This window comes from Camelus ferus, chromosome 15, assembly GCF_009834535.1.
Source record: "Camelus ferus isolate YT-003-E chromosome 15, BCGSAC_Cfer_1.0, whole genome shotgun sequence".
In the NCBI taxonomy this organism is placed as follows: Eukaryota; Metazoa; Chordata; class Mammalia; order Artiodactyla; family Camelidae; genus Camelus; species Camelus ferus.
Window position 1 is genome coordinate 51,823,975 of NC_045710.1, and position 13,070 is coordinate 51,837,044.

General features: G+C 53.9%; 1 protein-coding gene across 17 annotated transcripts in view; it reads left to right on the forward strand.

Annotated features, from left to right (window-relative positions):
* Positions 1 to 254: 254 nt before the first annotated feature.
* DYSF (dysferlin) overlaps positions 255 to 13,070 on the forward strand; it is a 201,759-nt gene continuing 188,943 nt past the window's right edge. For 7 of the 17 annotated variants that reach the window (XM_032497805.1, XM_032497802.1, XM_032497810.1 and 4 more), the window contains exon 1: positions 707 to 794. In XM_032497805.1, the coding sequence (XP_032353696.1) occupies positions 707 to 794 (88 nt within the window). Of the gene's footprint in view, positions 795 to 11,481; positions 11,703 to 13,070 lie in introns of those variants that run through there. The other 10 variants (XM_032497796.1, XM_032497804.1, XM_032497806.1 and 7 more) reach the window with 3 other exon arrangements.

A 13,070-nucleotide genomic window follows, 5' to 3' on the forward strand; every position in this document is an offset into this window, starting at 1 on the left:
GTTTTTACATGCAGACGAAGGGTACAAAGTTTTTAAGGCAGCCGGCGCTGCCGTTCAATGAAATTCCTTAGCTCGGGTCTTCCCTCGGGAAAGTGTCGGTCTTGCGCCTGCTCCCCAGCGCGTCCCTGGGGCAGTCCGACTGGCTCCGAGGAGAGTGCTGGAATCCTCGCGGCGGGAGGAGGCGACGGGCTTGGCGTCGCGCACGGCTGGAGGTGGGCGGTCGGGGGAGGGACCAAGCCTTCCCCCGTTCAGGAGTGAGATCTGGACTGCGCCGGGCGCCGGGAGCCCAGATCCAGTCCCCGGCCACCGCGACCGCCGCCCAGTCCGCTGTTCCACCGCCAGGTGCAAAATGCCGTGTCATTGGGAGAGTCTGCGGTCGGAGCATTGAATTACAGCTCAGCCGAGCCCGGGTAGGGCGGCGGGGGTGGAGGATGAGCAGAAGCCCCTGTTCTCCTCGGAGCGCCCGCTGAAAAGCGGACTAAGCGCAGCTGGGGCGGGGAACGAGCGGAGCCCACTGGAGCAGCCCGGGACTGGCCTGTTCCTCTTCCAAGAGCCGCGGCTCTGAGCCAGGAGCCAGTGATCCGAGCTGGCCCCCCTCCGCTAGCCCTCTACAGTGAGGGGACCCACGAGCTGCGCCTCGGCCCTGTCCGACCTTCCCCAGCCCTCTCCGCGCCCTGCGCGCACGGGGCCCTGACTCGCGCCAGTCATGCTGAGGGTCTTCATCCTCTATGCCGAGAACGTGCACACCCCGGACTCCGACATCAGCGATGCCTACTGCTCCGCGGTGTTTGCAGGTAGGAGGGGCCAGCGATCCCCCCGGAAGAGGAGGGTGGGATCGGGGAGGGGACGCCGCGGCTCTCCACCCTGGAGAGCACCTGGGATGTGAGAGACGACTCCTCGCCCAGGCCAGATCGCTTTTGAGTGTTGCAAAGGCACACATCCTCGGGGAGAGGCGACCCAGAGGGAAACTGAGGCAAACAGGGAGAGGGGCCTGGCTTCTCTGGGGCCTGGAAGCTGAGCCCGGGTTAGGGCTAAGGGGGGTCCGGAAGGCAAGGTCAGCATCTCTCCTGAGCTCTCTGGATCTCTTAAAAGAGGCCTTTCCACGCTGTGGGCTGCAAAGCGTTGTACCGCAGGGCTCCCCTCCTCTCCCCGGAAGGCTGGTCCCGGGCCTATTTATAATCCAGCTCTCTTCCCCCGCCTGGGCCTGGCGGCTCTCCTCGGCCTTTGCTCTGTATCACAGGCTGGACTGGCAGGCAGGCAGCCGCTGGAGGCAGAGGCACCGCCCACCTGTCCAAGGATCCTACCCTTGTTCTGGGCACAGGATGGGAGAATTTTAGCCTGTTAGGGGCTACCCACATGCTAAATTGGTTGGAGTATCTCTGTGCACAGATTGAGGCTTCCTTGAGCAGGGGGCACCTGCTCTATCAGATTGGGACCTCCTGCAAGAAGGTCTTTTCTTGTTTTAACTGGGCTTCTCCTCCAGGAGGTGAGGGCTGGGCTCTGTCTAGTTATCTGGGACCCTTTCAGGGTTGAGTCAGAGCTGGGATCTACACAGCCGGGTCTGTGGGTTTGGAGCCATGATGGGAGAGAAGGACCATAGGGCAAGAGAGTGAAAACCCATCTGTACACCCACCCTGTGGGTTCACACTCAGCCTCTATCACCTGTCACTCCCTTTCTCCCCCGGAGATCTGGCTACATCCCAGGGCTCCAGAAATCATTTTATTGGCTGGTCCCTGGGCATCCAGCAGACATTCCCTTTAAGTTTTGTGAGCTCCTGGACTGACCTGTTCCCAGATGCCCATGTGCACATATGCTCCCAGACATATGCATACCGGAAGCGCAGGCGACACCTGCAAGTTCCAAGAAGTAGAGGCTCAGAGAATGCAGGCATGTGTCCACAACAGCACACACAGATGTGTCATATCAGGTGCGTGCGCACACACACGTTCCTGAGTGTGTGATCTGGGGTTTCTCAAGAAGGAGTCACTGAATGGATGGGTGGCTTGGAAGGCCGTGTGCACCGAGGGTGGGGGTGTGGAGTGGGAGGTGACACTCCAGCTCTGTTTGTTTCCTATCACATTGCTTTGACCTGTTCTGAACCAGTTTCCCACAGTTGCCTCAGGAAATGAGCTTTGTCAAGGTGTTTCCAGGGGGAGAAGGAGGGCACCCGTGGGGGACTTCCACACTTCCTCGGCATCCTCTGAGCAGCCCAGCCAGTGGTTCACCTGCACAGCTGGGACTAGCAGGCTGGCTGAGGGCCCTGGGCTTCGAGTTGCGGAACTCCAGGGAGCACCGCTCACTCAGTACATCCCCCCTCCCCTGCACCCCCCTCTCCCTGCTGAGGGCAGGGAGGATACCTTTGCCGCCAGAGGGAAGACAGGCACCCTGTGCTCTCAGCAGCGGCCTCCTGCCCCTCCCCCAGCACAGGTTCCCCTCTGAGGGCTGAGCAGGCTCTGTGAACCCCACCCCAGAGCTGCCCAGGGTACAAATGGAAGGCCAGAAAGGCCGCCTTGGGGCCCCTGCCTCTGTTCTCAGGAGTCTTGTCTGCTCTGGCGTCCACTCAGCCTGAACCAGATTTTCCTCCATCTTCTCTGAGCGCATCTCCCACCTCCCAACCCCCCCCCCACCTCTTCCACACACACACACACACACACACACACACACACACACACTTGCTTCAGACTTCATGGTCCCCCTACCCCTTACACCACCCCCAGCCCTGGTCAGGCTCAGAATCCTGTAAGAGAAAGGAAAGGATGAACAATGAATGGGGAAGCACTTTCTAACCCACAGGAAGCACCGCTGGTGGGGCTCCTTTCCTGTCGTTACTTCAGCCCCCAGGGCTGTCTGTGGAGCATCTGGAGTCCTGCCCCTCTGCCTGTGATCTGGCTCCTCTGGGGGGGCTCCTCCGTCCCTGGGGAGAAATGAACCCCTACTCGCAGTCATCACAGTCACTGCCAGGCAGTCATGGGGAGCGCAGTCCCTCCCTCCCCGAGCCCTGGCCACGGTCCGCCTGCCTGCGTTGTCCATGTCCAAATTTGGCCTCCCTGCAGCATATAGGCCTGCTCGGCCTCCTTCTCCCGGCCAGAGCCAGACTGGTGAATGATTACACCGAAGGCTCTGGTCTCAGGGCAACACTACTCAGAGCATAACACCCTTCTGGAAAGCCTTCCCTCACCAGCTGGCCCATAATGGGGCCCATAAAGCCCCTCCTTTGGCTACCTGATTATAATATCCATACAACACCTCAAGGCTCCTCCATGCATGCATAAATTCATTTCCTGCTCACAGCAGCTTTGTGAGGTCAAGGGGCAGGGATATTATCCCCTTTTACAGATGAGTGGATAGGCCCAGAGAAGTGCAGGGGCCTGGCCAAGGTCACCCAATGACCAAATCACCCCCCACCTCACCCGCATCATCAGTGCCCTCTGCTGTTCTCAGCGTCCGGGCTCATGAACGAGAAAGTGCTTTGGATAGCATACCTTGTGCTGCCCACACGCGGGACAGCCTGGGCCTGAGCCGGCATGCGGGGAGGGCTGTGTGTGGGGTACCCAGCACGGGCTGAGTCAAAGTGGGGGGCGTGCAAGGCCGTGGGGAGCGCAGAGTACTGACAAGTGACCAAAAGATCGAGGATTCCGATTCTGAAAATGCGTATTCATGACAAGGAGAGAGAATGGTCATTCATGAAGCACAAATAATGTAAGGTTTTCAGATGCTGTTTCCTTAAAACCCCTCAACACTCCAATGAGACAGATTTAACTGATCTATACTTATTAGGTGCAAGGCACTGTTCTTAATAGAACTTACTTCCTAGGACCTCTGTCATGTTCAAGTTATAATTTATACCAGGCACTTATATAGACTGCTTAATGCTCCTAGCAACCATATATGGTAGCAAATATCACCCCTACTCTACAGGCGAGAAAACTGTACCACAAAGAGGTCATATGCTGGAATTAGCAGAGTTTGGATCCAAGCCCACACAGTCTGGCTCCAGACCCCCATCTTTAACTGCTCCACCACCTCCCTCTGGTCTCAGCTCTGATTTACAAGGGACAAGCAGTAAAAAGGGGAGGGGCAGGAGTAGACCCAGGCCTGCCTCATGCCCCAGAGCCCAGTCTCAGGCTGCAGTGGCCCCCTCACCTCCCGCCTTATGTCACGCGTTGCCCCTGCTGCCACTCGCTCCCTTTCTCCCTCGGGCCCAGACATCCTCACTCTCACTCTCTGGTCTGGAGGATGCTTTCTGATCTCAGAAGGGTTTCTGCCCTTCCGCATCACCGTCTCTGCATCTCCTGGGATCAATCAGTCACCAGGCAGCCCAGGATGCTCCCTCTGGGTGGTACCCTTATGCCAGGCCATCTCAAGGCCTCTGGCAGGGCTGTGGTGGCTGCTCCAGATCTGCTAAGCTGAGACCATGGTCCTGGGTCACAGGGCACTGAGGTGGGCAGCCTACAGTGGGTGTGGCAGCACCCAGGGGCCTCCAGAAAGGGGGCATGGGCCCCAACCTTAGCCAGTCGAGTGGGGTTGAAGGGCTCAGGAGTGCAGATAGCGGCAGCCTTGGTCACATTGCAGTGGGATGAGAGCATCAAACAAGAGGGAGAGAAGGATGGAAGCTGAGGGTATTGGCTCTGGACCCAGACTGCCTGGGATCCCACTTCCCAGCTGTGTGGGATCTTACTTAACCCCTCTGTGTCTCAGTTTCCTCATCTGTAAAGTGTTGATAATAGTAGGATCTGCTTTGGAGGGATGGTTCTGAAGAGTAGTGTTTCGAATAGTGCCTGGCACTCAATCCATGTTAACTATTTTTACTGTTATTAGATATGATAATACATATATTTATTATACTTAGTATAGTAAACATGTATTGTAAATTTACTAAGAAATCACCGCACACATCCCAAAAGCCTTTCACTATCTTTTTTGTCTGGTCTGTCCTACTACCAGCTCTGTTTGTCCATCTACTCTCCTACCAGACTGGGCACAGTGAGCCGAGTGGCTGAGTCCCCCAAGGGACCCTGGTCCTGCCTCCTCTGGCTGCCCCTCCAGGAGCAGTCCCTTCTGAGCCCGAGGCATCTGTCCACTTGCCTGATGGCTGGCTGTGGCCCTGACCAGCGTGCTAGATCTTTCTTGAAATTAGTACCCTTCTGGTGACTCTCCGAGCCCACAAACCTTCTCAGTCCTTCTCCCCAGGCCAAAGTCTCTTTGTTTCTCTACTCAGTGCACGCTAGTCTCTTTCTAGTTTGGGTCATTAGACTGAACTGTTAACAGGAAGAGCGCTAGCATCCACTGGGTCCCGACTGTGCACCAGGCGCGCTGTGGGAAGCACTAGGGTTTGGCCGAGTCCTCCTAACACCTCTGTGAAGCATCATTCTCTTGATTTCATAGAAGTGGAAATAGACACTGAAGGGTCAAGTCCCAAGCCTCGGGACACATGGCTAGAAACTTGTGGACTGGGATGGATGCCTGGGGCCATCTGATTGTTCCTGAGACAGGGCACTTCTTCCCGGGCAGTCACGTGTTCACGGCCGTAGCCAGGATCCCTCCTGCCTGCGCAGTCCACACCCCTACAGCCCTGGTGGACACGCAGGTGCCTCTCCCGTCCTGCCCGCTCAGATTGGGGTACCTGCAGGGCAGATGCTTCAAAGAACGTGAGGGGCGAGGGCAGGAAGATGCATTGGATCACCCATGCTCTTGGAAGCTTCTGGACCTTGGCAAATATGCCCTGAAGGAATCCTGTAAACTCCCACGCAGAGTGTTCATCTCAAGGCTGTTCCTATTGGAAGCAGAGGGGCAAGGTTTGTTTGCTTCCTGGGCACCCCATGTCAGACCTCAGGGACGTGGCCCTGGGTGTTAGGACACTGAGCCAGAGGAGACCAGTGGGCCCAACTCCAACAGCAAGAAGGGGCCCTACTGGAAGTACCCCTACCTTGACTTCCTTGACTACTTTCCTTGATTAGCAGGGGGGTAAGACCCCAAGGAGATGACAGAAGAGGACAGAGGCCACAAACTCACAAGTGTGGGAGCCTGGGAGGTGGTGTAACTAAAAATGAGGTTAGAGGAGGAAATACATGCATGTTGGGTGCGTGGTGGCAAGGAGGGTGAGCGGACAGGGCACACTTCCAGCCACAGGGGCCAAATAATCAGTGTTAGGCAGAAAATTCGTGTGCTCCTGTGCCAGCTTCTCTGATTTTTCTTTTTAAAATGTTTTTAAAGTTTTTATTTATTTTAATTTTTAATACAATTTTTAAAGGTTACTTTCCATTTATCGTTATTACAAAATCTTAGCTATATTCCTCGTGTTGTGCAATACATCCTTGAGCCTATGTTACACCCAATAGTTTGTGCCTCCCACTTCTCCATCCCTATGTTGCCCCTCCCCTTTGGTAACCGCTAGTTTGTTCTCTGTATCTGCAAGTCTGCTTCTTTTTCTTTTAAATTAAAAAAGTTTTTTTTTTTATTGAAGTATAGTCAGTTTATAATGTTGTGTCAGTTTCTGGTATACAGCATAATGTTTCAGTCATACATATACATACGTATATTCCTTTTCATATTCTTTTTCATTATAGGTTACTACAAGATAGTGAATATAGTTCCCTGTGCTCTACAGTAGATACTTGTTGTTTATCTGTTTTATACATAGTTGTTAGTATCTGCAAATCTCAAACTCTCAGTTTATCCCTTCCTACCCTCTACCCCCTACCCCCATGAGCCATGAGTTTGTTTTATATGTCTATGAGTCTGTTTCTGTTTTGTAAAGTTCATTTGTGTCTTTTTAAAATTCTGCATCTAAGTGATATCATATGGTATTTTTATTTCTCTTTCTGGCTTACTTCACTTAGAATGACAATCTCCAGTTCCATCCATTTTACTGAAAATGGCATGATTTTATTCTTTTTTTATGGCTGAGTAGTATTCCATTGTACCATATCTTCTTTATCCAGTCATCTATCAATGGACACTTAGATTTTTTCCATATTTAGCAATTGTAAATAATGCTGCTATGAGCATTGGGGTGCATGTATCTTTTTGAATTAGTGTTTTTGTTTTTCTCCGTTACATACCCAGGAATGGAATTGCTGGATCATATGGTAGTTCTATTTTTAGTTTTTTGAGAAACCTCCATGCCGTTTTCCCACAGTGGCTGCACCAATTTACATTCTCACCAACAGGGTACGAGGGTTCCCTTTCCACCACATCCTCACCAACATTTGTTATTTGTGTTCTTTTTGATGTTGGCCATTCTGACAGGTGTGAGGTGATATCTCATTGTGTTCTCTGATTTTTCAAGAAATGCTATAAGTCCAGATCTGTATGAAAAATCTCCTTATGTTTAATTAAGGCACAATTTTTGTTATAAAATATCGTGTTTGTCAAAGACCACAGGTAATAGGCTGGCTGTTTCCCGGGGACACCAGTGGCAGCATCTGATGCCCAGTGTTTTGTTTAATCTTGGAGACCTTGGTCCTGGACTCTCTAGAGAACAGGCAGCCAGTCTCCTCTGACTGGGATGATCAGTCAGCACCATCCATGACTACACCCATGGGCAACGTAGGAGAGCTTCCGTTCCTCCCTCCTTTTCCTCTTTCCAGCCCTGAAAAGGCACTGCAGTTAACATGAAGTTGTGACTAAAAACTGGGCTTGCTATGCAAACTCAGCTTCAAAACAGGTCCCCTCACCATGCTGCGAGCTGACTTCTGCTCCTAAGCTGGCCCTACCACCTTCACAGTGGGGCTGGAGTAGTCTGGGCTGCCAAGGAGCTGCCTTTACCTGTGGCCTTAGGTGAGATGCAGACCTGGCTGCTGGTTAGCGAGCCCTAACTGATGGTGGAGGACACAAAAGTCTCTCTCACTCACCTAATGACTGATGTGTAAGTAGTCCTGGCTAGTGAAGTTCTGACCCACAAGGCTGTCCCGGACCCCATATCCTTCTGTCTTGTTGCTCTGCTATCCCCCGGGGTCCCTTTGACAATATGGTTGGTGCAGTGGACACTGTAATTGGCTGCCCAGTGTCCCACCCCATGAAGAGGCTAAGCCAGTGGTTCTCAAAGAGGATAGTACTGCCCCCTAGGGGGGATTTTGGATATGATGATTTGGGATATGTTTTCACTGAAGCCTGGACAGGACACAGCTGGCAGGTTCACATACCCCGTCTGCTCACATTTCATTGGTCATCACTTGGTTTCCTGGTCAGGTCAAGCTGTGAGGGGGTTCTGGGAAATGTAGTCCATGTGGGTGGCCATAGACCATACGTATGGAAGGAAGGGAGAATGTCTTTGAAGGGGACAATGTAAGGTCTCAGCACGCTGTCCACAAGAGCTGCATTCCTGAGGCAAGCCCCCTTGGGAGAAAGCCCCCTTGAGTACTGGGCTCCAGGATGACATCTCCAAGGGAACAGTCAGCCATCCAATCAGGGAGAAGTGAACAGTAGCCAGGCTGGGAAGTGGGAGGCTTTGGGAAGTGTCCAGGGCTTAGGCCATCAGCTGCTGCGTTTGTTTCTGGTTTACAGAGCAGCTGTGTGGAGACTCTGTTCCTTGGACAACAGCCAAGTGTTTGTAAAAGTCCCTTGGAATATTCCTCTGGAAATATGAGATATGCCCTTACCGATTTCCTGTGCCACCTCTGACTGATTAGAGCAGGACTTGGGGGCAGGGTGTGGTGTGCTGGGGGGAAAGGAGCACAAGCAGGAATCATCTTGATTGTTAAAAAAAAAAAAAAAATCCCAACTCATCATATCCAAAATTCCCCCTAGGGGGCAGTACTGTCATCTTTGAGAACCACTGGCTTAGCCTCCTCGCGCTGGGTGGAAGGGACACTGGGGAGCCAAGTACAAAATATACCACAGTAACCCCAGGCTAGCCCTTACGATGCACTGGGAACACCTGGCTGCCTGAGGCGGACTTGGTCTCTCCCCTCATTGGCCAGCTCCACAGTCTAGCTAGACATCAAAGCAGTAATCACACAAATAGTTACTGCTTACGATTGGGACGAGTGCTAAGGAGAAGGGCTGCTATGCAGTTTGCCAGAGGACCCAACCTAGGTCAGGTGGTCAGAGGCTCCCCAGGGAAATAATGTTTAAGCTGAGGTCTGAACGATGAGTTGGGGTGGCTCTTTAAGAAAGGGGGAAGACAGGTGCAGGCGGAGGTGACAGCAGAGCTCCGAGTTTGGAGGGAGTTTGGAGGGATCTCAGCATGTTACGGAAACTGAGAAGCCACTGGAGCAGGAGCTCAGAGCGTTGGGGGAGGGGCGGAGTAGCCTTACCCTGTAGGCAGAGGTAAGGGAGCTGGGCTTTATCCCAACAGTAAGGGAGGCCTTGGAGGGATCTTATGAGGGGAGTGACCTGATTACGTTTGTTTTAAGATCACCTGGCTCCAGTGTGGATAATGGACCAGAGAGGACCAGCTAAGAGGCAGCCCAGGCAGGAGAGGGTGGTGTAAATGCCTCAGTGGAGGCATTTGGATGCTGTGGCCACATAGATAGTACCATGTGTACTGTAGTCCTACCTCCAAAAGGTTTGAATAATAAACAGCCTTAAAGTGATCTTCATTCCTGATACAAGTCCTCTTGGGAGGAAGCTCCATTGAGTATTAGGCCCCAGTGTGATCCAGAGACACGATCCAGCGACCTGCAGGTCTCTGGGCATGTATAGTGTGCAGTCATCCAGGACCCAGGCAGACTCCATTTTTCTCACTGGTTTACCATCCTTGGTGTCTGCTACATCTTAGAGCTGGCGGGCAATTGGATCTACATGCTTCCCTATTCTCAAGAAGCAGAAGAGGGGTTGGGCTTGTCTATTCATGGAGTATGTTATCCCTCCAGGAGAACAACTCAGGACATATGCCCATCGCTAGACCAACAGCTACTGCCAGGAGATGGGCTCAGATAGTCAGGATCTGGAGCTAGGGATGGGGGTAGCACTCGAATAGTTGGGTTCCACTGAGAGAGAGGAAGGTGGTTTGGATGTCAGAGAGAATGCAAGTGTCCTCCTCATTATGAGGGTGAGTGGTAGAGTCAGGAGGAAGAGGGCACAAGCCAGCTAGAGAAGGTGCAGCCTTTATAAAGTTGGGGAGAGGACAGCCTCAGACTTGTCACAGAGTGGGAGAGAGCAGGTAGGACCTAGTGCCCAACTGCTCAGCTGGTCTTAGTCAGGAGTACACATGATTCGTTCACAATAGCAAGAGAGAAAGCAAAAGATTTGGGCGCAGAAACTTGCGGGTTAGGCCGGGAGCATGAGGAAGTTCTCTACTCAGAACATAGGAAGCAAACTCAGCAATGGGGTGTTGCAGGTTTGGGGAGAGAAAAGTATGAAAAAGTTGTGTAGGAGAGAGGGAGACCGAAGGGACTGGAGATGCAGTGTGGCTGCCTGGCGGCAGTCAGGTGGTGACTAAAGGTGAGGCGGGCAGGTTAGCTGTGTTATTCTCCAACACCTTTAGTGCTTTGAGTGCAGAGAAGGAGGCGGCAGAATTGAATTTCACCCAGTTATGGTTTAGCCACATAAAAATGTGGGATCTTCAAAAAAAAAAAAAAGTGAGAGAGAGGGGAAAGGGAGTTGAGATTTTGTGCAGCAGAATGATGATCACTGAATTTAGGCTGAGTGAGGAAGCTAGTGAGGACGGGAGGTGGGAGGACAGTGCCCGTAGGGGTGTAAGGGATGAGAAGCCAAGACCCCTGTGGCCAAGAAGTTCACATCAGTTGGAAAGGAACCAGACGTAACATGGGAAATGCGTGTTAAGGGCAGTCACCGCTCGAGGCTGACGCTGTAAGCAATTCCCCCCACAGTAGGGGCGAGGGGACTGAGACTGCTGTTCGGGATGTTGCTGGGGACCGAATGGGCAGGAGGTGGATCCCTGGGCTCCAGGGGACGCCAGATAATTAATTTGGACTCCAGAGGCTATGGACCCCGGACTGCTCTGGAGAAGGCTGGGGGGCGGCTCGCGAGCCCTCGAGTCGGAGTCTCTCGGGCCGCCCGGGCCCCGAGGGCGGGTGAGGGGCAGGCGGGCCGAGGCGAGCGGCGCGGGGGCCGGGGGCTCAGGGCTCAGGGCGCAGCGCCCACTCTGCTGCTCCGCCCGCCCCTCCTTCAGCGCTTGCCGTTTCCCGCGGACGCCCTCCGGTCCCTGCAGCCGGGGCTGCCCGCTCCTCCGGCCTTCGCACGCAGTCGCCCCGTGCCTTCGGCGCGCCGGCCTGGGCGCAGCGGGCAGGAGAGCAGCGGACGCCAGGTCGGCACTGGCGCGCACCGGGCCCGGGCGCGCTGGCCGGGCGGGGAGCCGGGACGCTGCGGGCTCCCGCGAGCGGGCCGGCGGGGGCCCTGTCCCAACTGCGCAGCCGAGCCGTGCGCCCCGCGTCAGCCGCGCTCCCATTCCCGGCGGGGGCGGAGACCCGCGGAGGGGGGCCCCCGCCGGCGCCCGTCTGACCCCTGCCCCGCCCCGCCCGCCGCGGGCAGGGCGGATCCGGGCCGGGGCCGAGGGGAGGGTCCGCCCAGCGGGTGTCCGGTGTCCTCTCCGCGGCCTCTCCCAGGCGTCGGGACTTCTCCGCGGAGGCGCAGCGAAGGCGACAGCTCCCCTTTGGCGCGGCTGCCGCGGAGCCCGGCGCTTGCTGGGTGGGGGCCGGCCGAACCATGCTGAGCTGCCAGCTGGTGAGGGCCAGCAACCTCCCCAGTGTGAAGAGGGACCGGCGTAGCGACCCGGTCGCCAGCCTGACTTTCCGAGGTGAGAGCCCCGTGGCCGCCGCGCCCCTGCGCCCTGCGGCCGCGCCACGGACTCTGCGCGCGCTCCGCCGGGTCTGCCGCCCCGGCTCCGGCACTAACGAGTCCAGGCCACAGTTTCTTCTTTGGTCAGCGCGCACAGAAATCTCAGAGAAATCTCAGCCGTGTCTTCTGTAGAGGGGGTGAGGAAGATGAAACCTAGCACACATCCCACAGTGGCCTGAAATTTTGGTAAACTCAAAGTGCCATAATATGTCAACAGTTACCACTTTTCTAAAACCGATACCCAGAGGGAATAACTTGTAAGCCCACAGCGGGCAGTTGGTACGGTTGGAAGATGGGTACAGAAGAGAGAGGAATCAGGATTGCTTAAAAAGTGGGTGGAGACCGTGTGCTTTGAAAGTTGTGTCTTGATTTCATTCATTCATTCTCTCATCTTCCTTCAACATTGGCTGTATTGAATCCGCCTTGTGGCCTTGTCTCAGTTGGGAGGAAAAGGGACAGAATAGGATGGTTATGGTCTTATACAGCGAATTTTGAGAGTTCTGGAAATTTTGTTTTTAAATGCAAAGAGCTTAAGTGCCTGCACGTGGTGCTTAGACAAGAGAGGGTCTCCCTGAGGCAACAAAGAACTCACACCCCGCCCCCTTCTCACCAGGCACCCTTCGTTCCCACTTCACGGCAGACATTCCCACGGGAGGAGGTGTCTCAGGAGGGGAAAGGGAAGAGGAAGGACCTGTCAAAATTAAGAGAAGGAACAATGGCTGTGAGTCAGGACCTCAGTTCTGCAAAGAAAGATAATTAAGGAGAGGAGAGAGGGTTTTTCCTCTCACCAGGAGGCATATCCTGTGCTTTTGTGGAATTAAAAATTATATGCAGCACAAAAGATGGTCAAACGTAGAGGGACAAGTGGCTGGTTTTTCAGTCAGTTTGAAAATGGTGGGAGCACCCTGGGGGTTCCTTAGCTTTGACTCATGACCTCCATCTGCTCCCCAAGCACCCCAAAATGATAATAACCATACATGAAAGATACAGAATGGCAAAATGAGAACCAACTGTTGATTTTATTCTTTGTTACGGGGCAATTCACTTTTTATTACTTTTTTGAAAAGTGTGAGTCAAAACATGTTAGAAAACTTGGCTATTTTCATTAATTGGTGATAGTCTGAGTGCCTACTATGACATGCTGCTTCAGGACAAGGTCCCTAGCTCTTCCCTGTCCACTGGAGTCTGCCTGAGCCGTTCCTGTATAGAAATTACGGAGCCACCACTGGCTGGAAAAGAAGTTCCTGAATGACCCTGAGCCCAGGGCCCTACATCACTCTAAGTCTTTTGGATGCTTTGGACTTCTTGGGTCTGTTCACTACTCTCT